Genomic DNA, 22343 nt, shown 5'->3' on the forward strand with positions numbered 1-22343 from the left:
AGTGATTTAGAGCCATAAAGTTTCCATCTTTAGTGTTAGTTTGAGGTCACGCTTGAGTAATAAGCCTTCTAGGGTTAGAGGATGGAATATTATGGGAGTTGGTGGCTTGTTCAGCCATGCAAAGGAATAAAGTCCTCAACTTTATGGATTAAGAGGCTTAGATGTGGTCAGATCTAGGAATTGGACGTGAGTATTAATTGTTTAAGACCTAAAGAGTTAAGGGGCTGAAGCTGGGGAGTACGCCGGGCGTAATCCTAGTACGCGCCGCGTACTGGGTGGCGTTCCCCGATCCTGAGATGCAGCCGGGTACGCTCAGCGTACACATTTGGTACGCGCAGCGTAACCCGAAAAGTTGACTTTTGGGTTGACTTTAGGGTATGGTCTATTGTGGGGCCTTTTGAGTTGTGATAGGGGTAAAATGGTCTTTTACCCTTCTGAGAGTGTCATACGAGGACATAGTCTAGCCTTTGAGAGTTATAATAGTTAGGGTATTTATTTTATATGATTAGGCGGAGGTTAGACCAGCGTTACCGAGTCAAAGATTACCGAGATACCCGAGGTGAGTCTTCTCACTATACTTTACCTAGTGTGGTAACAGAGTTATGTGATAGAGTATTTTAGAGTTATATGCCAGTGCAATTGCATGTTATTTATGTGCTATGATTTATTGTGATATGTGATATGCATGATTCAGAGTTACACATTTAGAACCTTCGCGTCCACAAAGTTAGGGCTAGAGGGCCCATAGAGAGTTGGGGCTGGAGGGCCCCACTGAGACACATAGACTTGAGGGTCAACAGAGTTACAGCCTTGAGTGGCTATTATGTGTTAGAGTGGTATTTTGGGGAACTCACTAAGCATTTATGCTTACAGTGTTATGTGTTATGTGTTTCAGGTACCAGTGATGATCGCGGGAAGGCGCCGGCATGATTCGTACACACGCACATCAGAGTTTATGTATCTTGATCTTGGGTTTTGTACTGATACAATGTTGACACAATGTTTTTTTATTTATGATTACAAATGATATTTTATGGTTTTCAAAAGTGAAAAAAAATGTTCAAAATTTTAAGGGGTTACAGTTCGGCTCGTGCATCTGTCGTGATGCCCTAGGCACGTCATCAATCTCCAACCACTGTAGAACTCGGATCTACACTTGTTCTTAAACTTCAAGCTCCAACAATGGCTCCTTCTTCTCCTTCTTCACCTTGAAAAGATAACTTCAAGCTCAAACACACACACACAAGCTAAAGCACGAATCTCAGCTCTTCAAGGACTCACTCAAGGGTGTATGGTGGCTAGGGAAAAGGACTACATGTTCCTTTTATAGTGCAAGGCCACAAATTAGGATTTTGCATCTGGGCCGGTTATGCCCGGCGTAACCTTGGGTACGCCCAGCGTACCTGGATGACCCGCATACAAATTAAGCATGCGAGTACGCGCGGCGTACACCCCAGTACACCCAACGTACTCACCAATTCATCTTTTCAACTTCAAGGGACTAAATTGCCAACTCTCCAAAATAGAAGGGTCATAAAGCTAACCTGGATTTCGGGCTGTTACAGGTCGGCTTTTTGTTCAGCCGCTAGAGTGAGACAGAGTCTACAGCAAGGCTGTAAGGAATTTGTAGCGTATGTGATGGATACGAGGGTTGATTCAGAGAGACCGAGGTCTGTTGATGAGGTTCCGATAGTGCGTGAGTTCCCGGATGTATTTCCTGAGGACTTACCGGGTGTGCCTCCCGAGAGGTAGGTTAAGTTCAACATCGATTTGGTTCCGGGGGGCTGCGCCCTATTGCCTTGCGCCTCCAGAGATGTAGGAGTTATCCTCACAGCTTCAGGAGCTGTTGGGGAAGGGGTTTTTTTTGCCGAGCAGTTCGCTGTGGGGAGCACGTATTCTTTTTGTTAAGAAAAAGGATGGCTCACACCGGATGTGCATTGATTACAGGGAATTGAACAAGCTGACGGTCAAGAACCGTTACTCGTTACCGAGGATCGACGATTTGTTCGATCAGTTGCAGGGAACATCTTGGTTCTCCAAGATCGATTTGAGGTCTGGATATCATCAGGTGAGGGTGCGATATGAGGACATCCAAAAGACAGCGTTCAGGACTCGTTACGGGCATTACGAGTTTGTGGTGATGCCTTTCGGGCTCATCAATGCACCGACAGTGTTCATGGATCTCATGAACAGAGTGTGCAGGCCGATGTTGGATCGCTCGGTGATCGTGTTCATTGAAGACATATTGGTGTATTCGAAATCCAGAGAGCAGCATGAGGAACATTTGAGAGAGATCCTCGGAGTTTTGATATTGGAGAGGCTTTATGCCAAATTCTCCAAGTGTGATTTCTGGTTACGGGAGGTCCAGTTCCTAGGACACCTCGTTAACCAGAAAGGGATATTGGTAGATCCGGCCAAGATTGAGGCAGTGATGAGTTGGGAGGTGCCGAGGTCACCTACCGAGATCAGGAGTTTCCTAGGGTTGGATGGTTACTATCGGAGATCTATCAGAGATTTCTCCAAGATCGCCGTACCACTCACCAAGTTGACCCGAAAGGGTGTTGCTTTTTCATGGGGCCTAGAGCAGCAGGCCTCCTTCGAGACACTTCGCCAGAGACTATGCGAAGCCCCGGTGTTAGCCCTTCCGGAGGGGATGGAGGACATCATGGTGTATTGTGACGCGTCGATAACAGGGTTAGGAGCGGTGCTTATGCAGAGGGGGCATGTGATATCATACACATCGAGGCAGCTGAAGCCTCATGATATAAGGTATCCCACCCACGATCTGGAGTTGGGGGCAGTCCGCTCGCCCTCAAGATCTGGCATCACTATCTGTATGGGGTTCGGTGTACCATATACACGGACCACAAGAGCCTGAAGTATTTGATGGATCAGCCCAATCTGAACATGCGACAGAGGAGATGGTTGGATGTGGTGAAGGATTATGATTGTGAGATCCTGTACCACCCGGGAAAGGCTAACGTTGTAGCCGATGCCCTGAGTCGTAGGGCGGAGGGCGCCCCGATACAAGATGTTTGTATGAGGCTGACAGTGATGACCCCAATATTTGATGCCATTCGAGGGGCCCAAACTGAGGCCGTGAGACCGGTGAACCGTAAGAGGGAGCAAGGTTATCGGGCATGTATCGGAGTTCGTCACCGATAGCCAAGGACTTATGACCTTCCAGGGATGGATTTGGGTGCCGTTTGTGGGCGGAACGCGCACCATCTTGATGGAGGAGGCCCACATATCGAAGTTTTCGATCCATCCCGGGGCTACTAAGATGTATTTGGACCTGAAGAAAGAGTATTGGTGGCCATGTATGAAGAGGGATGTTGCATGGTTCGTTGAGAGGTGCTTGACTTATCGTAGGGTTAAGGCCGAGCACCAGCGTCCACATGGTAAGCTGTAGCCGTTAGAGATTCCCGAGTGGAAATGGGAACATATTACCATGGATTTCATCACCAAATTACCGAGGACTGAAAGCGGTGTCGATACAATTTGGGTGATTGTGGACAGGTTGACGAAGAGCGCTCACTTCCTTGCTATTAGCGAGAGATCTTCTTCGGAGAGGCTGGTGGAGTTGTATGTGAGAGAGGTGGTATCGCAGCATGGAGTATCGGTCTCGATTGTTTCAGATCGAGATGTGCGTTTCACTTCCAGGTTCTGGAAGAAGTTTCATGAGGAATTGGGTACGAGGCTGCATTTTAGTACCACATACCACCCACAAACTGATGAGCAGAGAGAGCGGACGATTCAGATGCTCGAGGACATGCTTCAGGCATGTGTATTGGACTTCGAAGGAAGTTGGGACACGTACTTACCCTTGGCTGAGTTTTCTTATAACAACAGTCATCATTCGAGCATCGGTATGCCACCCTTTGAGCTGTTGTATGGAAGGAGGTGTCGGACCCCCATTTGTTGGGGAGAAGTAGGGCAACGTCTGATGGGTAGTACCGAGATTGTGCTTCAGATGACCGAGCAGATTCAGCAAGTCAGACAAAGGTTACTGATGGCCCAGAGCCGTCAGAAGAGTTATGCGGATAGACGACGGTCAGAGCTCGAGTTCCACGTCGGTGACTTCGTACTGTTAAAGGTATCTCCTTGGAAAGGAGTGATCCAATTCAAAAAGAGAGGCAAGTTGGGGCCTCGATATATTGGTCCTTCCAGGGTGACCGACAGGGTGGGCACGGTAGCGTACCGCTTAGAGCTGCCTGCAGAGTTGAGTCAGATTCACGATACCTTCCACGTGTCCCAGTTGAGGAAGTGTATCATTGATGAGTCGGCAGTGGTTCCATTAGAGGATATCCAGGTGGATACGAGTAGGAATTATATTGAGAAGCCGACTGCGATTAGAGATCAGAGGGTAAAGGTTTTGAGGAGCAAGGAAGTGCCTCTGGTTCAGGTCCAGTGGCAGCACAGAAAAGGATCCGAGCTGACGTGGGAAGTGGAGTCGGAGATGATTGAGCAGTACCCCGAGCTATTTGTAGCGCAAGAGTTCGAGGGCGAAGTCTGATTCTAGTGGGGGAGAATTGTAACATCCAGAGTTTCGGGTATGATTAAATTGTATTTATTTATTCAAGGAAAAGGAGGGACTCGACGAGTTGGTGCCACGACTCGTCGAGTAGGTGAGGAAGATTCTGTGAATCTTCGCGACCAGACTCGACGATTCAGGCATATGACTCGTCGAGTCTGCGCTGGCAATTGAAACCCTAAATCTCGGGTTTTGGAGCCTATTTAAGGGCACTCGTAGCCTCCCATTGCGACTACCAATCCATTGAGAGAAACCCTAAGTGAGCTAAATCGTTTGTGAGGAGGAGAGGCCATATTTGATCTTTCTATCATTGGTTTAGCAAGAAGAAGGTGATCAAGATCAAGAGGAGGCTGAAGGAGGTGCTATTTGGAGGAATTCTAAGCTCAGGAGTGCTTATTTGAGGTATAATCTCGATTCATCTTTTGTTTTGGTGATTGTTTATAGAGTTAGGGTTTTCTAGACCCTTTAGTAGATGGTGTTGATTGAGTATATGGTTCCTTTTCATATTAGGGTCTTGGATCTAGATCCATAGAGGTCCAGAGACCTTACTCCTTTGAGCTTTATGTGGATTGATGGTGAATATGAACTTAGGATGCCATATTAGATGTCATTTCTTCAAATAGAACCTTGGAGCCTTTGCATAGGCATCAAGCTTCGAACTTTACGTGATTATTGGGACTAGAAAGGATAGATATATTGAGTAGAGCATCAGATCTGACCTCAAGAATCCATTGGAAGTGAGCATGGTTTGGACTCGCCGAGTCCATGAAAAGACTCGACGAGTCGAGTCGAGTTGTCCCGAGACTGTGAATCTAAAAGTGACCCGCCGAGTTAAGTGAGTGACTCGGTGAGTCAAAAGAGAATCAGAGGAGTAGAGTTCACGTGTAGACTCGCTGAGTCACCCAAGTGCACTCGATGAGTCAGGTCAAAGTTTGACCGTTGACTTTGTTGACTTTTAGGGATTGGTCAACAATGGGGTCTTTGAGTAAAGAGAGGGGTAAAATGGTCTTTTACCCATCTGAGGATGCTAAGATAGGGTTAGGTCTAGTCTCAAGAGTTATATTTATGAGCGTATCTGACTTTATAGGTAGAGGCTAGACTATACTGCTACCGAGTCAGGGATTTATCGAGACATCTGAGGTGAGTCTTCTCACTATACTTTACCTTGAGTGGTAATTAGAGTTATGTGACAGAGTTATTATCTGCTATTTATGTGATGTGTTGCACTGCATTATTTCTATGTGACTTATGCCATGTGTATATCAGAGTTAGAACCGGAAGCTTCACAAAGCTAGGACCAGAGGGTCCACACAGTTAGGGCCCAAGGGCCCACAGAGTTATAGCCTCGAGTGGCTAGTATGTGTTATGTGTGATATTTTGGGGAACTCACTAAGCTTTATGTTTACAGTGTTATGTGTTATGTGTGTCAGGTACCAGTGATGATCGCGGGAAGGCACCGACATGATCTGTACACACATCCGCGGAGTTTATTATGATTTGATCTTGGGAAATGTTTTGGAACAATGATATGATACAATGAGATTTTATTAATGAATGTGTTTGGAAATGTGTTTTAAAATGCGAAAAATTGTCTTAAATTTTACGGTGTTACACTCTACAAGTGAACTCGGTGTTGGTATGCCTTCTTCATCTTATATTTCTTCAGTTAAACGAAATTTGAGATCCAAAGAAGTTCCTTTAAGAACACACGTGATTAAAGGAGTCGGGTGGCTAATAATATTAATGACATGAAATTAGTAGCTATAACTTTTGGTTGAGTATAGTTGGAACATCGGCTAATATTTGGGAGGCCTCAGCATCTTGGCTAATAAATTGATTATCGACCAATTAATATCTCACTTGTAACTAGTGATGGATGTCTATTGCGGCTGATACTTAGGAGGCCTCAAAATCTTTGTAATAGATGGACTATTTACCAATTAATGTCTTACTAGCAACTAATGATGAACATCTAATGTCTACTTAAATAGGTTCGGAAGCAATAATCCTTAGCACCTTTATTGAGACCGACTCAAAAAAATGTTTCAAGTTGAATATTGACAATTATATATATATATATGTGTGTGTGTGTGTGTGTGTTGTTACTAACACATAATTGGTAGCCATTGATATATTCATGGACAAAGTATGAAGACTCAAACAAGGGAGCTTCCTCAATTCTAAGTCTTACATGACTTGATCAACCATTAAGTTGGAACATGGAATGGATGTAAATAAATTCACCCATTCGGGTTTAGTAGAGCTTGATTGTAACACCCATCTTTTTGTAAGGTCGATGTTGAACACTATTGGTGGTTATCTTTATCTTGTACTATCGATACAAGGCATGTTAAATGTGACCTATGATTTGACATACAAAACTTTGACATACTTAAAATGTTACATCCTCAGAATGTTCAATTGGGGTTTATATAATGTATACAAGGTATGAGTCAAGTGATGAGGTCTTGAAAGTAAGATGCTATAAGTGTATTATGTGGTGTATCACTCAAACCTATTGGACTAATTACATTTATTACAAGTTGTAGCATATTGTGTGTACAAATTAAAAAATAAGGTGAACGCAAAAAGAATCAAGTGTTTTGGACTTAAATGAGAAAGTTATGTTAAGAGTAAAGGTACATTGCCCTAATCTGCTCTAAGGGTGAAATCGATGCTTTTGGGTGTATTTTTAAAGTCTAAAGACATAGGGGACAATAGGGAGGATTGTACAAAGGTTTAAAAAAGTTTAGTAAAAACAAATTGAGTATTGTGCCCCCTAGTAATCAGAATAACATAAGCAAAAACCAGACTAGCCAAGTGTCTTCGATAGGAGTCTTCATGTTGCCCATTTGGTAGGGGTGAGCAAACCCGAACCAAGAAACCGAGAAACCAACAAAAACCGACGAAACCGAAACCGAATCAAAACCGACGGTGTGGGTTTTAAATTTGTAAAAACCGACTTTCCGGGTTCGGTTTCGGTTTTGCCCCCAGAAACCGACCCAATAACCCGAGAAACCGACCCCTCTTTAAAACCGAGAAACCGACCCAGCGAACCCACAAACCCGATGCTTTTAAGTATTATTTTATGTTATATATATATATATATATATATATATATATATATATATATATATATATATATATATATATATATATATATATATATAAGAAGCTTAGGTGTTTTTTTAATTATTTAACTAATTGTTACATTTCTGGAAAATGGGTTCAAACCCAAAACCCATGGGTTTAAACCCAGAAACCGTAAGTGTATGGGTTGAACCCAAGAAACCGAGAAACCGCCCAAACCGATATTAGAAACCGAGAAACCGAACCGACCAGAAACCGACCCTATTGGGTTCTGAAAACTAGAAACCGATCATTTATGGGTTGGGTTGGGTTGGGGTCCAAAACCGACCCAAACCGACCCATGCACAGCCCTACCATTTGGGGCCCTCATGTTGTCAAATCAAAGGCCTCATATATATATATATATATATATATATATATATATATATATATATATATATACACACACACACACACACACACACACTAGTTATAAGTCTCGCCTAACCCAAGCGTAGCCCTTTGGTAGGGAGGCCAAGCATTTCAATTGTGCCTTACAGTCCCATGTGCCTTGCATATGACATGGTTTTTAGTCCTTTTTCAGACTAATTGTTCCATATTGTTCTATTTTGGGATGGGAGGCTTGAGAGGTGAGATTTCTCGGATTTCACTTTTTGGAAAGGGTCAGTCGGATATTCAAGGGGTTAAGACTCTTTTTATAGTTGTCTGGAAACTCTAGATTTGAACATATAATAATAATATTTCAAATCAAATAGTTATCTAGTTTTCTAGTTATCATTTATCAAATGGAGGCTTCCAGAACCCTATCAAGGGATCCTAAAAACTAGCCATCATAAGAGGATTCTAGATCATCTCCATTGTTCAACTATTGAACAATTACAGCTCAACTTTTGTACCTGTAATTAATTTCAGTTAACCCAAAATTAAGTTGATGAATTCATAATTAATTATTGTTATTTCTAATTAATATATCAATCATATATCTTTCTGTCCTCTAATCAATCCAGGTTATTTTTTTATTATGAGGGCAACTCAAAATGACTTTAATTTTATTCTTTAACATTATATCAATGTAGTTAGGAGTTTAGACACCTTAAATCAACAAGTTTATCTTGATATATTGATGTTATTATGGTGTTATGATATCACCAGACACTTGATAAATAGAAAATCAATAAACAAATTATTGCGAAGAAATATTATTGAAGTTGTGGCCAAATTGGGAGTCCGCCCCCCCCCCCCCCTTTTTTTTTTTTTTTTTTTTGTGTGTGTGTGTGATTTTCTTTATAGTGGGTCTTATAGGTCTCTAGTACTTGTCTAAGATGTACCAGTGTTATTTAGACTTTTGAGATCATATGTGATCTAAGATGGTAGATGTGAGCTTATAAACGGTTATACCTATGTTGATGAATGCAAGGTCCTTTACCTTTTGAAGTGGTAGAAGAGCGCTACATGATGCTAATTACGAAAGACCAGATGAGTTCATCATCCCTAAAAACAAAATGTTTTATGTTGTGAGTTATGTGCTGCTATAATTACTGTGTTGTTATTTGTATTGGTATAGTATATATTACGGTCGTACTATGTTGTTCATAATAGAAGTCATGATTAAATTCAGACCTAAATCCAGACCTAGCTGTTGTGGATTTTCCAAATGCATAAGACGTTGTATCAACTAACTAATGAAGTTTTGGCATTCTTCACTGTTTTATGAAAACAATCTTTGAATCACTATGTATCAATAATATGACAAGGGGGAGAGAAAACCATACGCATGTAACAAGATCTGAAATAAAGAACAATGCCATTTACAACTTTGTATTGAACAGATTAAAATCTTCTTCTATGCAAGTACCAAATCCTAACTTGTTACAAATCTGCCCTTGTTTATTTTTATTTTTTTCCCTCCATTTCCCCAAGTCTGCCATCAATTTGTCAAATATATTTTTTTTACTTAAACAGGGCCTTACTCATTCATTGACAAATGATTTGATTAAGCTGTAAACACAGATTAAAAGTAACCACACTGAAGTTTGTATATTTAACTTGTGTCAGGTTCCAACTTTGGAACAATAGCAGATGATAGCTCTAAATGGGAAACACGAACAGCACCAATTAGTCTCTCTGGCAACTCGTCTATAGTGTTTGCCTGATAAATAAACAAATAAACATCACAAGGTCAAAATCTATTGTCTTATAAGAAAGTAATATTTATTATATAATAAGAAAAAGATTATGAAAATAAGATGCTATAATAATTAATAAACAGGTATTTCTCGTATTTAGTCTAAAAAGCCATAGAAGAGTTGGAATTGAAGTAGAAGGTGACAGGAGTTTAACAGACCTGTACAAGGAAAGCCATGTCCACAACAAGGCTAGTGATTGCACCAACTACAAGACCCAATACACCATTAGCTACAGTAGAAGAACCAATATCAACATCAACCTGCCAAAAAAAAAAAACATTTCAATTTTCAACAAAGTTAGTTCTGTCCAGATTAAGTCAAAGAGACAAACATCCATAGCTTTCCAGTTTAAGTGCTTAACCCATTAGTGTTTCATTTTGAGTTAATGCACTGATTAGGCAAGAAGAGAGAAAAGGAGGTATGATTTACTTCTAAGTAATTGGCACCACGGATGTAGTTACAGTCAACTGCTTTTCCAAGTAAGCAAGGTGTGCTTCCAACACTCTGTCGTACAATCCAGGATCCCTATAATAATAATTAATAAGTATAAAGATTAAGTCAACAACTATATAGTATCATGGTCAAACTTAAAAGTCAAATTACCTTGGGGACTGATGGTATGAGTTTCATCCTGCTATTACGAAACTCATCATCACCATCAACAAAACGTTGCACAAGAGATCCGGGTATTAATTCCTTGGTCACAAAATAGAAAACCATGCTGTAGTTTGTGGAACCAGGTACCTTCAACAGTAGAAAGACTCTTATTTCTTCCTTAACATAATAGATAATACATAACATTACAAACAACATGATACTTACTTGGAGATTGAACACCATGGAAAAATGCCCTTTTTCAGCAGCAACCTATACAGAAATAAGTATATAAAACATGTAAGAATAAAGAACCTGTAGAATTAACGACTTCACAGTTCACAAAATCACAACTAACTTACTTGTGCTGCACAACCTGGGCGTCTAGCAACATGGTCCATTCTTTTGGTGTCTTTAAACCAGTCGACAGCAACAAGATCCATAAGATGTTTGCCTCCAGGCATCTTTAGATTAGATTTAGAAAGGGAAAAGTTAAGAGACTTAAGAGGAAGGAAAAGATAACTAAAAATTTGTGATACAATACAAACCTTTGATTTATCATAGCAAAAACGCTTACTACGCACTCTAAAGTTGTTCCCATCAGATATTCTCCAACAATCACGCCCACTTTCATTGTCATTTCGCCTAAGGTTGCCCGAAAAGCAGGACAAGTCCATTTCAACAATAGCTTCTTCTTGAACAACTTCTTTAAGAGATGGATCCATCATATTAGCTATAAAAAGAAAACAGTTTCTAAAAATATAATTAATGAATACTTTCTAACCTGCCCTTTTCATCTCCTGCTCAACACGATATGCCTGAAAACAATTTATATCCAGATAGATGTTGGTATTTGGTCTTCCAGTGAAGAAAACATTGTGTAATATAAACTTATTCCTAACCTCTTCATCAGGGATTTGGAAGTCTTCATCTTCATCTGAGTATTCATCCATCATTTTTGCAGCATTATCTAGGGACTGATTTCGATCATGAATGGAAGTCATCTGGTTTTTATGCGTCTCCTTTGATGGAAGATTACATGATGCCATATTAACCATAACTGGAATTCTTGGAGGAACAGTCCTTCCATCTGTTTGACCAAAATATTCCCGAAGTCCAGCAACACTATTTAACATTTGTAGCAAACAATGCTGCTGAAATGATGACACATAACCCACACCCCATCCCTTCAGATCAATCTGCATTAGATGCTGAACCTGTGTTCTTGGCCTCCCATTTCGAGCTTTCAATGGAGAAATATTAAACCCTCCACCTAAATCACACAAACACATAATAGTAAGCATTACAATATTACATAAAGCTCAATGAAGGGAAAATTTTACTCTCAATATGAGCCCGAACATATCCTGGTTGTGGGCCACAGTTTTCATGCTCTCTTGAGCAAAACAGCACAACTGCAAGATGACAAAAACATACATATATCTAAATATTATGATAAGAGAAGAATATAGCAAGGGTAAAATGGTAAATGCATTAACTCACCATAACTACCATCATCGTTTCTGCGCCAGTATCGCACATAACAAAGGTCCCGTGGCCATACAAACCTGAAAAATCAATTTCAATTATATAAATCTGTTGTAGGTATGAGAAAGCTTTCTGTCTCTTTATATAACCAAGAAAAATAGTAATAATAAAATAAAAACAATAAAAGTATTACGTTGGGAACCAATCGAGCTGAAGCCTGTGATAAAGAATAGCTGTATGTCCATCCACCTCCTCAACTAGGCTACCATCCTGGAAACTACAGTCCCATCTGCATATGTTTAATGAATATATATATATATATATATATATATATATATATATATATATATATCATGCTATGGAGAAGAGATAATTATATAAAAAAAAAAAAAAAAAAAAAGGGACACCAAAGTATAAATGAATTTTCAACAAAACTCACTCAGAACGTGTTCCATCCATACTCATTATAAGCTCAAATACTTCTTCACAACTGGCTTCCACAACACCAGAAGCTTTCATAGCCCTACTACAGCTCTTTGGCTGCATAAAAAAATAACATGAATTGTTTTTCCTATTACAGTGTTGTAATTATGTAAATGCAAGAACAGAGATATAAGCAGATAATCCTTACAAGAAAATCAACTTCAAGAAGCTCTTCAAAGATACGAAGTCCTGGAAATTTTAACAAGATAAATCCCATTAATACCCATTATTTCATTACTTCAAGTAACAGAGTAGTTAATAAGACTATGTTACCATTCTGGCATTGAAGAAGCCTCCAGTGTTTCCTAGAAATTGCTTGATTAGTTGCATTTTGGCTTGCTAATGTAGAACTTTCTTGAGTCCAATCCAATATAGATTCAGGAGGACCTGCCAAATAAAGGAGCTTTAAAAAGGTAGAAAAGCATGCAAAAGACTGATTAATATTATATCAAACAAATGAAGAAACCAATTATACCATTTCCAATTGTTGTTCTTCGAAGTAAGCTTGGATTTGAATCATCTTCATCTTCAGCAGCACTATACCTATAAACCAGGAACAGCTAAAACTATACGTAAAGAAACCCATGATAATGGCTATAAAGTGTATAGATGTGTAATATTAACAATCGAATGCAGAATACATGTGAAGTTTACTTACTGACTTTCCTGATCTGATGAGGAAGCATTTCTTCCACTATCCATTCCAGATTTATACTCAAAAGACTGATATTTATTCCCATTAGCAGCTAGGGACTCCTGATGCTTCAAGTCATTTAAAAGTCAAAGATGTATGTGATCAGTAGGTGGAAATAACAAGACTTGATCATACATACATGTCAAAGTTTTTCTTGAGATAAAATAAATATTAAAACAATAGCTAGCAAAGATCTGGTTATACCAATAATATGAGTTTGTAAGAAAAGATACCTGATCGATAACAGATTCTATTTTTTCTTTCCAGATAAGTGCCTCTTGGATGTTAAAAGCTGCCATCTATATACAAAAGAGACAATTTACTCAACACCAAACAGTTGCAAATTAAAAATGGTTCCTTTTCCTTATAGATGAAGAAGAAAGGAGAAAAAGATCGCATACAGTCATCCGATGGTATTTCTCTTTCTTGTTGTATATAAGCAAAACATACACCATCTGTTCCCCCAAAAAACGAGTGAAGTAAAATTAGCACAATATGCCAACAACAGGGAACAAACTACTTCATGCCCCATTACTGAAAAGACAGCACTACAACATGGCATAATCCTTCTAAACTAGCAATACAACCAAGCTTCAAAAACAAGACATGTGTCCTATATGCTCCAAGATATTTAAGTTCCAATCCACATATCAACAAATACACTAAAAAGGTGGATTAAAAGAAACTTACAAGTCCTTGTTGGGTTTTTAACCCTCGGTCCTCCACTCTACAGTTGCCATCGATAACCAATGTCTTGATTGGAACCTAATGAAACCCACAGTCAAATGTAATTCAAGTATAAATACATTTCATCTGCTCCAACAGGTAATGCTTCCAACCAAAATTCACTACGATTTATGAAACGCAAAAGCCTGATTACTGAAGAAAGAACAGACCCAAATGCAAAATTGAAAAGCATACAGCATAGTACATGCATTCGGTAATTCAGTTCAACTTCACTGTTGACTCTTACCACATTATCTTGAGGCTTCCTCTTGTAATAAGCAAGCAATCTCGATTCCAGCACAAAATACCGCATATGTATAAAAGATCTCCCGATTTTCCTCCTCCCATAACGCACCATCCACCCTTCATACACTACTTTCGAATTCGACATCTTAATCTGCGTTTCTGATCCTCAATTATCAATAACCACTAGTCATTGCCTTAAACCCTTCACCCCAAAACTTAATCAATCACTATACGTAACGTAATCATTTAAACCCATAAACCTAAACCCCACACTCCAAAAACTCAAGAATATATCTCTTCAAAATCGAATCAACATCATCGATCTGATGAACCTAGATATTCCGGTCAAACTAAGACACAAGTCAAAATCGGCCTGCAAGGTTGGGTGAAATTGACAAAATGTTTGACGTTACTATTCAGCGGCTGACGTATAGGAACAAATAATTCGTATGTATATGTGTGTGTGTGTGTTGGAGTGTGTGTAACTTGAAGGAGACGAAAACATACGATCAATCTTTACTGTTCACGGCAGTTGATGATGTCGGCCTGCAAGCAGTATGTAGTGTGGGGAATATGAGAGAGAGAGAGGGTCAGACAATGGGATTATCAAATGGAAAATACTTTGATTAATTTTACTTCATTTGAAATATCAAAATTTTAGTGATTTCCCTAAATAGAAAAAAATGTCGTATTTTTATAGTATTTTTTTTTCCCTCACTAAATACTTTTTTTTTCTAAAAAAACCTTGTATTTTTTATTTGCCTCTTTTAGCATTTTTTTTAAAGCCTGTTAAATATTTGAGGTTTTTTTTTTTCATTTTTTGAGAGGGAGGTGTTAAATTAATGGTTTTTTGAAAAAAATAAAGATAAAACTTCAAAAATGATCTATGTGGTTTCCGAAAATATCAAGTTTAATTCTTAAGTTCAAAAAACCTTACAGATGGTCTCTGTGGTTTCAAAACTGTTAACAAATGGTCCTTCCGCCTAACTCCATCAGTTTTCTACCGTTAAGTGAGGGGCATTTTCATCATTTCAATACACAGGGACCAGAGGTTTTCTCTATTAAAAAAAAAAGAAAAAAAATATAATTATTTAATTAAAGGGCGCCACCCTCTCTCTCTCTCTTTCTCTCTCTCTTCAAATTTAATATTTATTTATTTATTTTAACAGTTAAAAAACAACAGAGGACCCCCCCTCTCTCTCTATACCATTTTTGTTTCCCTTCTTTTTCATCGTCTTCTACAACCATAAAGATCTTGTCTTTTGGGTTATATATTTTTTTCATTAGGCCATTATCGTTTTCCCCAAATAAAAGTCGACGACATATCTTGATTTCCAAGAGATTCTTGTTTTAAATCTTGTAACTTATGCTATAAATTTTGTAAAATGATTTGGGTTATATTTTCTGCATTAGGCCATTGTGGAAACACTGAAGAAGCTCAAACACACCACACAAAGAACACTAAAATTGGCTCGGTGCTGCTTCAGCTTCATTTCTTCACCACTTCAGCCAGGTCAAACCACATCACCAGCGAACACTCCTAGAAGTTCAATTAATTAAAAACCCAATATGAAGAAACTACACTCAGACGATTCAATCAAGGAGAGTTGTGTTCGGTCGCTACCTCACTGGTGGTAGTAGGCGCAAAGGGCTATAGGTGGCGGGCGATGGAGAACGGTTGTTGTAGAAGAGGATCATGCCATTAGCTTCTCGATTTGGAGGTTAAATGAAAGGATTCGGACCCATAGGCAACGGATCCGGATATATCGAGCTTTTGGGCAAAGGCTGTTGAGGAATCGAAGCATCTTAAAACAAAAAGCGAATAGAGGTGGCTCCATAGTGTTTCAAGAAGTTGGCTTCCATGGTTCTCTCTCTTGTAGAACTGTGTGGACTTTTTAATCGGAGTGAGTCCGGAGATGTCGTGGAAGCTGGAAGCGCCAGGATGGAGGAAAGAGCGAAACTTTCCCACAAAGCTTTTGACGATCCCTTTTCATTGCTTTTGTCTTCTATGGCACCAGAACATATGCGACCCCCCAGTGACGGGACTGTTATGGTGGTCGTGATCACATTGTGGAGGGTTAGGAGATGTTACGGCTTCCAGCGGTGAGAAGGAGGTCATCGGACCTCCTATGTGGGTTTCAGATTCTAACTCGAAGACAGTGGGGTTGAAGCCTTTGTGTATGTGTCAATTTAGCTGGATTTGGGTGAACTAGGGGGTAGGTTCTTGTGTTCATTGTAAGAGAGAGAAAGAAAGAGAGAGAGCGAGAGCGAGAGAGAGAGAGAGAGAGAGACCCTTTAATTAAATAATTATATATTTTTTTAAATAGAGAAAACCCCATAAATGGTCCTTGTGTATTGAAATGACGAAAATGCCAATCACTTAACAGTAGAAAACTGACGGAGTTAGGCGAAAGGACCATTTGTTAAAAGTTTTGAAAACACAGGGACCATCTGTGAGGTTTTTTGAACTTAGGGACTAGACTTGATATTTTCGGAAACCACAACGACCATTTTTGAAGGTTTGTCAAAAATAAATAAAGGATTAAGAGTTTTTTTTTCAAAAAAAAAAAGTGGAAGGTTCTTTTAAATATATTAGTTGTTTACCCACGTTAAACAACCGGTGCAAATAGTTTTTTTCATAAATTAGTTTCTACAGACGATTAATTATTTTTCTCAAATAATTTACTACATATAAAACAATTATCCATAAAAGTCAAGTTAACAGAGACAGAAATTAATAATAATTAAAAATAAGAAGTTGAGATTTTTTACAAATATGTAATGACACATGATTGAACACGTGATTGATTGTATATTATTAATCATGCAACATTTTTTATACATCATATTTAAGGTATAAATTTAAGTGCTATTGAATTGTTTGTTAGATTTCACTTAATACTTTTGTATAATTTATTACTTCATAATGTTTTTTTAACAACTTTTTGTAGCATTTATAGTAGAAATATTAGCAACCACATTCCATTTTTTTCTATATTTTTACTGACTCCGATATACTTTGATTTCAAGTGGTGGTAGTTTCATTCCAATAGATGACAATTTAACCTAAAAAATCATTTTAGATGTGGTTTTTATTTAAAACTTACGATTATTTTATAATAAAGTCACAAAATACAATTTACCCATATACCCCCAAATATTAATATCCCAAATCTCCCATAACCTACTCACTGAAGCCCTTCTATTTGTTTCTTGCATTACCCAAAAATTACGCCTTTCAAAATCATCTTGTATAGTTGTATTCTTCCACACCATTCTATTCAAGTATCCATTTATTATAAGACTCAACCAACATTAGAGTAAGAAAAAATAGTTGACATGTTGAAACGCATATAAATAGAATGTATGAAAGAATGTTTATCTTGCAAGCACTAAATTGTTTAAATCACTGATATGAAATGATGGCTTGTAAGGAGAAACAAAAGGTCTGTAGATTATGATGATCTTGTTGAAGATATAAGAAACGTGTGAAAGCGGGAAATTAGAAAAAAAAAAAAAAAAACAAAACAAAACAAAACCACAAGTATGATTACCATAGATTCAGAAGAGGAAATGGTGTTTACCTGGTGTGACAGGGTAGCATAGACAAAGAGACAAAGTAAAGGCAATATAGCAGAAGTGTACTACCCTCAAATTTTCCTTGTTCTTAACATGAACTCTAGTGACATTAGGTTCCAAAATCATACAATTGAATCGAGGTGAACGTAAAAGCAAACATATTAGATCTCAATAATTATCCATGTGGTTTGGATTCAATATAATCTTTAATGACTGTCAAATATCAATCACTTTGTTTACTTTCGAAATACGACAATTCAAGATTAATGATTTAATGCTTCACGATTACAATAAGACATCTTATAATAATTCAAGATATCTATTAGTTTTGACTTTTTAGGACTAAAGCAAAAATATAGTCTCATTCTTTTTACTTATCAATTTTCATGTGAAAAATACGTGCCTATTCTTATATAATTTCAAACATAATGTTTTTTTACTCGACATTTTAATGCAACTATCACCGCTAAAATTTAAGAATCATATTCAAATTTTGAAATGAAAATCAATTGTGATTATAAGAAGTCAAAATTGAAGCATAGCATAGTAGATTTTTCTAAATAAACAATAGAAACATAGAAAGTTTATTGAGATGCAATGGTTTTCATACTTGACTGATATTTCATCAATATGCAAACCATTTCTTCATAACTTCCATTGTTAATTTAAACATTAAAAACATTCGGATTCCTTGTTAGTCATTAATCTGAAATCTTTCTCTTATTTGGTTTTTAATTAATGTATTTAGAGATTAAACTATTCATCAGCTTCCATTATATAACAACAGTGATAATTGTAAAAAAAAAAATCTAAAATTTATTTCTATTTTATGGATAAGGTGCAGTAAAACGATCTTGAATTATGGTTCATATGAAAATGATGATGACAAAAGTCAGATTGCCACCATGTTTACAAGTATCATGGCTAAAACAAAATAAATAAATAAATAATGCAACTAATAATTTTACAAATGAGAACATAGCTGAAACAAAAGATAAACAATTCACAAAAAAAGTAATAAAAAAAATAGAATGCAAATAATAGTCATAGGTAAAATCTTCAATAGATGCCTAGATGAGACAAAAAAATGAAAAAATACATTTGAAAATAAATAAATAGAACCAGAAACTAACAATTTGATGGAGCCAAAATAAATCAATTTGACCATCAAATGTCAAACAAAGAGTGCTATTACTTCTTGTTTTCAGGGAACTATTGCTTGAAATCTTGTCTCAACTTTGACATATTTGCCCCTGATGCCACTCCCCCTGTTTTGACATATTTGACAAATTTGACCATGATCTTGTTACAATATTATACCTGAGCTATTGTCGAATCAACTCTCTTGCAATGGTACCACTATTTCATGTATCTCAAATTACAAAATTACTCGAGTCCTATTATGCTACATACACGATTATAAATCAATAAAGTAGGCAATATATGTTGGTATGTTTATTGTATCATTCACACATATCCACACTAACACATAACCATACACACATATACAATTATAGCATTGTACTTTCAAAGTACATTGCTTAAATAAGAAAAAAGAAATTCATAAAAATAAAAGTAAGAGGTGATATTATATAAAAATGTTACGCTTTTTTAACCGTTTAATAAAACAAATTTTATTGTTATTCGGTTATAAAAAGAGTAAAATATATAAAAAGCACAATAGATGTTCTCTATTACCGATTTAACCACTTAACTCTTTTTCTTCGAATGCTTTTTTTAACATTTAAAAAAATTCCCAATACATTAAAGCATAAATTTGTTTTACCCTTTCATTGTAAGAAATAGAAAATATTAGTTCTTGTTGTCTGTTTTCAGCAATAAAAACATAAGATTTAAAAGCCACTAAGGAGATTCATACCTCTGCTTATTGAATAAGGTTAGGTCTAGTTTTTTTGTTGTCATCGGTTGTTCCTAACCTGTTATCACAACAACTGCATATAAGTTAAGCAAAGTCGAAGTAAAAGTTATACCTTAGCTCACATCGTTAATGAATAGTAAATCAAGAAAAGCAATTTGTATCCTAGGATGAATAACAAATCAACCAAATCACCTTATATCTATCTCAATGTGCTCTCCTACCAGCAACCCATTTGTATCCATGGCCTGAATAGCAAATCAAGAAAAGCAATTTGTAGTTGTTTTTCCAATCGGATAAATTAGCCTCCTAAGAAAAGCAAGTATTTCTATATTATTCTCAATCTATTTGTTTGTATACTGGCTTGCATAGTAAATCAAGAAATTAGAAATTAAATAGGAAAAAAAAAAGCTCAAATCATTAACATTGAGTATACAACACTCATTATTTAATTGAAATTAATGAGAAATAACCTGCACAAAAGTGTTAAAAATGAGTTTAGATATGTAATATTCAGGTAAGCAAGCATACAAATACAAACAATTTTCTTACCTCTAAAGGATAAGTAGATTCATGACACATCCCTAAAAACAGTCGTGTGTATCACCCATATCTATCTCAAAGAACAGTAAAATGTTTCTTACAAATGAAACATGACAAAAAAATAATTATTATTACAAATGACAATCAAATGTTTCTAAAAAATGAAAAATGCCAAAAAAAAAAAGGAGTTTTCTTACAAATGACAATTTAATTTTACAAAGCCTATGATGAACTTGTGAAATCATAAAAACACAACTAAACTTGTGAAATCAGAATCTACAACAAGCAAATTTTTTAAAAATTACACCTTTAATCAAACTAAAAAAAATGGGGTTAGCTCCAGAAAATCACCACGAAAATAATATGTACGTGTGAGAGTAAGTGTAACAACGTAAATTTCCAAAACAATTTTTTGCATTTTATAAAAACATAATTCATTTATTATTAATAAAAACATCATTGTTTGAAACTCAATTCATAACATATATCAATCCCAAGATCTCATAGCATAAAAATCCCGTGTGTGTACTGATCAAGCCGGCGTCTTTCCGCGATCTTCGCTGGTACCTGAAACACATAACACAAAACACTGTAAGCACAAAGCTTAGTGAGTTCCCCAAAATACCACATATAACACATATTAGCCACTCGAGGCTATAACTCTGTGGGTTCGTGCACCTAAACTCTGTGAACCCTCAGGTTCTAACTGTTGGGTTTTGAGCATTTTAACACTCCTAAGTGTACATGCAACCCTAAATACCTTGGGTCTATGTTTTCTCTATTATACATGCAAATATGAACATCCAAGGTATTATCCTAATCTAACATACAAAACAATGAGTATAACAAGATAGAATACATACCTCTTTGATGTAGAATGTCTTAATGAAGCTTGAGTGCCTAGTGCCTCAAGTGTGACACCTCAAATGGTTCACACAATACCAAATACACTTGGAATAACTTAGAGAGAAACACCACACTTCATTAAAATCGACTAGCCCTATCACTCTCTCATAGTCACAGATTTTCCCAAGAATATGATCTTTATATAGTGTTACAATTAGGGTAAACCCTTAATTGTCATGGCTTTCCATTTCCTTAGATACATGGGTTCAAATACACCATGGAGCATCCTATGGGTTTTAGCCCAACTTGATAATCCATGGAGCATTAGCCCACTATACAAGTATGGCTGATTTACACAATCAACCTATATATTTAATTAGTCTTCTTTTGATCACTTAATTAATTCTAAATTAATTATTGATCAATACTAATTAAATAATCCCATTAATATATTAGAACTTATAATATATTAAATAATCCTTAAGTGTTATTTCTCTCGTTATAGTCTATCCAAATGCATGATGCCATGCAACCCAAATGGACCATGCCGGGTCGGGTCAAGTCTTACCAATTATAGTTATGGACTTAAACATTAATCCAACACTAACTCTGCAAGCATGCACAACATAAATCACATAGAAGAATGCAGTGCAACAAACAATATATATAAAACACTGTATCACATAACTCTATTTACCTACTTAAGGTAAAGTATAGTGAGAAGACTCACCTCGGATGTCTTAGTAAATCTCTGACTCGGTAACTGAGGTCTAGCCTCTGCCTAATCACATGAAATAAATACCCTAATTAATAAAACCCTCAGGGCTAGGCTAATCTCTTCCTTTTAATACATCCAATATGAAGGGTAAAAGACTATCCTACCCTTCCTATGACCCTAAGGTCCAAACATTGACTAACCCTAAAAGTCAACGAAGTCAACGGTCAACCTTGACCAAACTCGCCAAGTGTGTGACTGTGACTCGACGAGTCCACACATGCTCTTCACTCTCCTAGTCTTCATTAGACTCACTGAGTCAACCTCAACTCTGAAAATCATCACTGATCACAATCTGTGAAATGTCCTGACCCAACTCGCCGAGTCCGGATCCTGACTCGGCGAGTACCATCGTGCACTCTATCCTCTAGATTCCCTCTGACTCACCGAGTCACTTCCCTAACACGGTGAGTCACCAACTGTGTGATTATTGGGAAAACCCTCGTCCTACTCGTCGACTCGGCTAAAGGACTCGGCGAGTCCATGCCATGCTCAAGCTGAACTGACCTCTTGAGGTCAGATCCGCTCCTCTAAACCATAGATCCAGCTTCCCAAGGCATTATAATCATGTAAATCTAACATCTTGGTGCACATGCAAAGGCTCAGAGGCCTTATTTGAAGATATGGCCTCTAAATTGACACCCTAAGTTCATAACCTCCATTAATACCCATAAAACTCAAGG

General features: G+C 37.3%; 1 protein-coding gene across 2 annotated transcripts; it reads right to left on the bottom strand.

Annotated features, from left to right (window-relative positions):
• Positions 1–9416: 9416 nt before the first annotated feature.
• On the bottom strand, positions 9417–14683 carry LOC145000654 (protein ENHANCED DISEASE RESISTANCE 2-like). 2 transcript variants are annotated; one of them, XM_078959918.1, is made up of 22 exons: positions 14549–14683; positions 14043–14414; positions 13760–13834; positions 13471–13524; positions 13303–13368; positions 13034–13137; positions 12851–12918; positions 12649–12762; positions 12524–12564; positions 12332–12432; positions 12086–12181; positions 11908–11972; positions 11748–11819; positions 11307–11677; positions 11189–11222; positions 10953–11107; positions 10767–10868; positions 10633–10677; positions 10414–10554; positions 10240–10335; positions 9969–10070; positions 9417–9773 (listed from the first exon to the last, which is right to left on the bottom strand). In XM_078959918.1, exons 2-22 carry the CDS (start codon positions 14184–14186, stop codon positions 9666–9668), a joined length of 2154 nt encoding a protein of 717 aa, XP_078816044.1. In that variant the 5' UTR covers positions 14187–14414; positions 14549–14683; the 3' UTR covers positions 9417–9665. The 2 variants fall into 2 exon arrangements, with proteins under 2 accessions (XP_078816044.1, XP_078816043.1); XM_078959917.1 differs by having other exon boundaries at positions 10953–11110.
• Positions 14684–22343: the final 7660 nt, after the last annotated feature.

The sequence above is a fragment of the Lactuca saligna genome, chromosome 6, assembly GCF_052625555.1.
Source record: "Lactuca saligna cultivar CGN05327 chromosome 6, ASM5262555v1, whole genome shotgun sequence".
In the NCBI taxonomy this organism is placed as follows: Eukaryota; Viridiplantae; Streptophyta; class Magnoliopsida; order Asterales; family Asteraceae; genus Lactuca; species Lactuca saligna.

What these genes read in the sequence shown, in the direction of transcription:
- LOC145000654 (XM_078959917.1), bottom strand. Translation starts at nt 14,186, where the DNA reads ATGTCGAATTCGAAAGTAGTGTATGAAGGGTGGATGGTGCGTTATGGG. An exon ending in ATGGATGGAACACGTTCTGA is followed by an intron (nt 12,182 to 12,331) that starts GTGAGTTTTGTT and finishes AAACATATGCAG; the next exon opens with ATGGGACTGTAGTTTCCAGG. An exon ending in GCCCAGGTTGTGCAGCACAA is followed by an intron (nt 10,678 to 10,766) that starts GTAAGTTAGTTG and finishes ATTTCTGTATAG; the next exon opens with GTTGCTGCTGAAAAAGGGCA.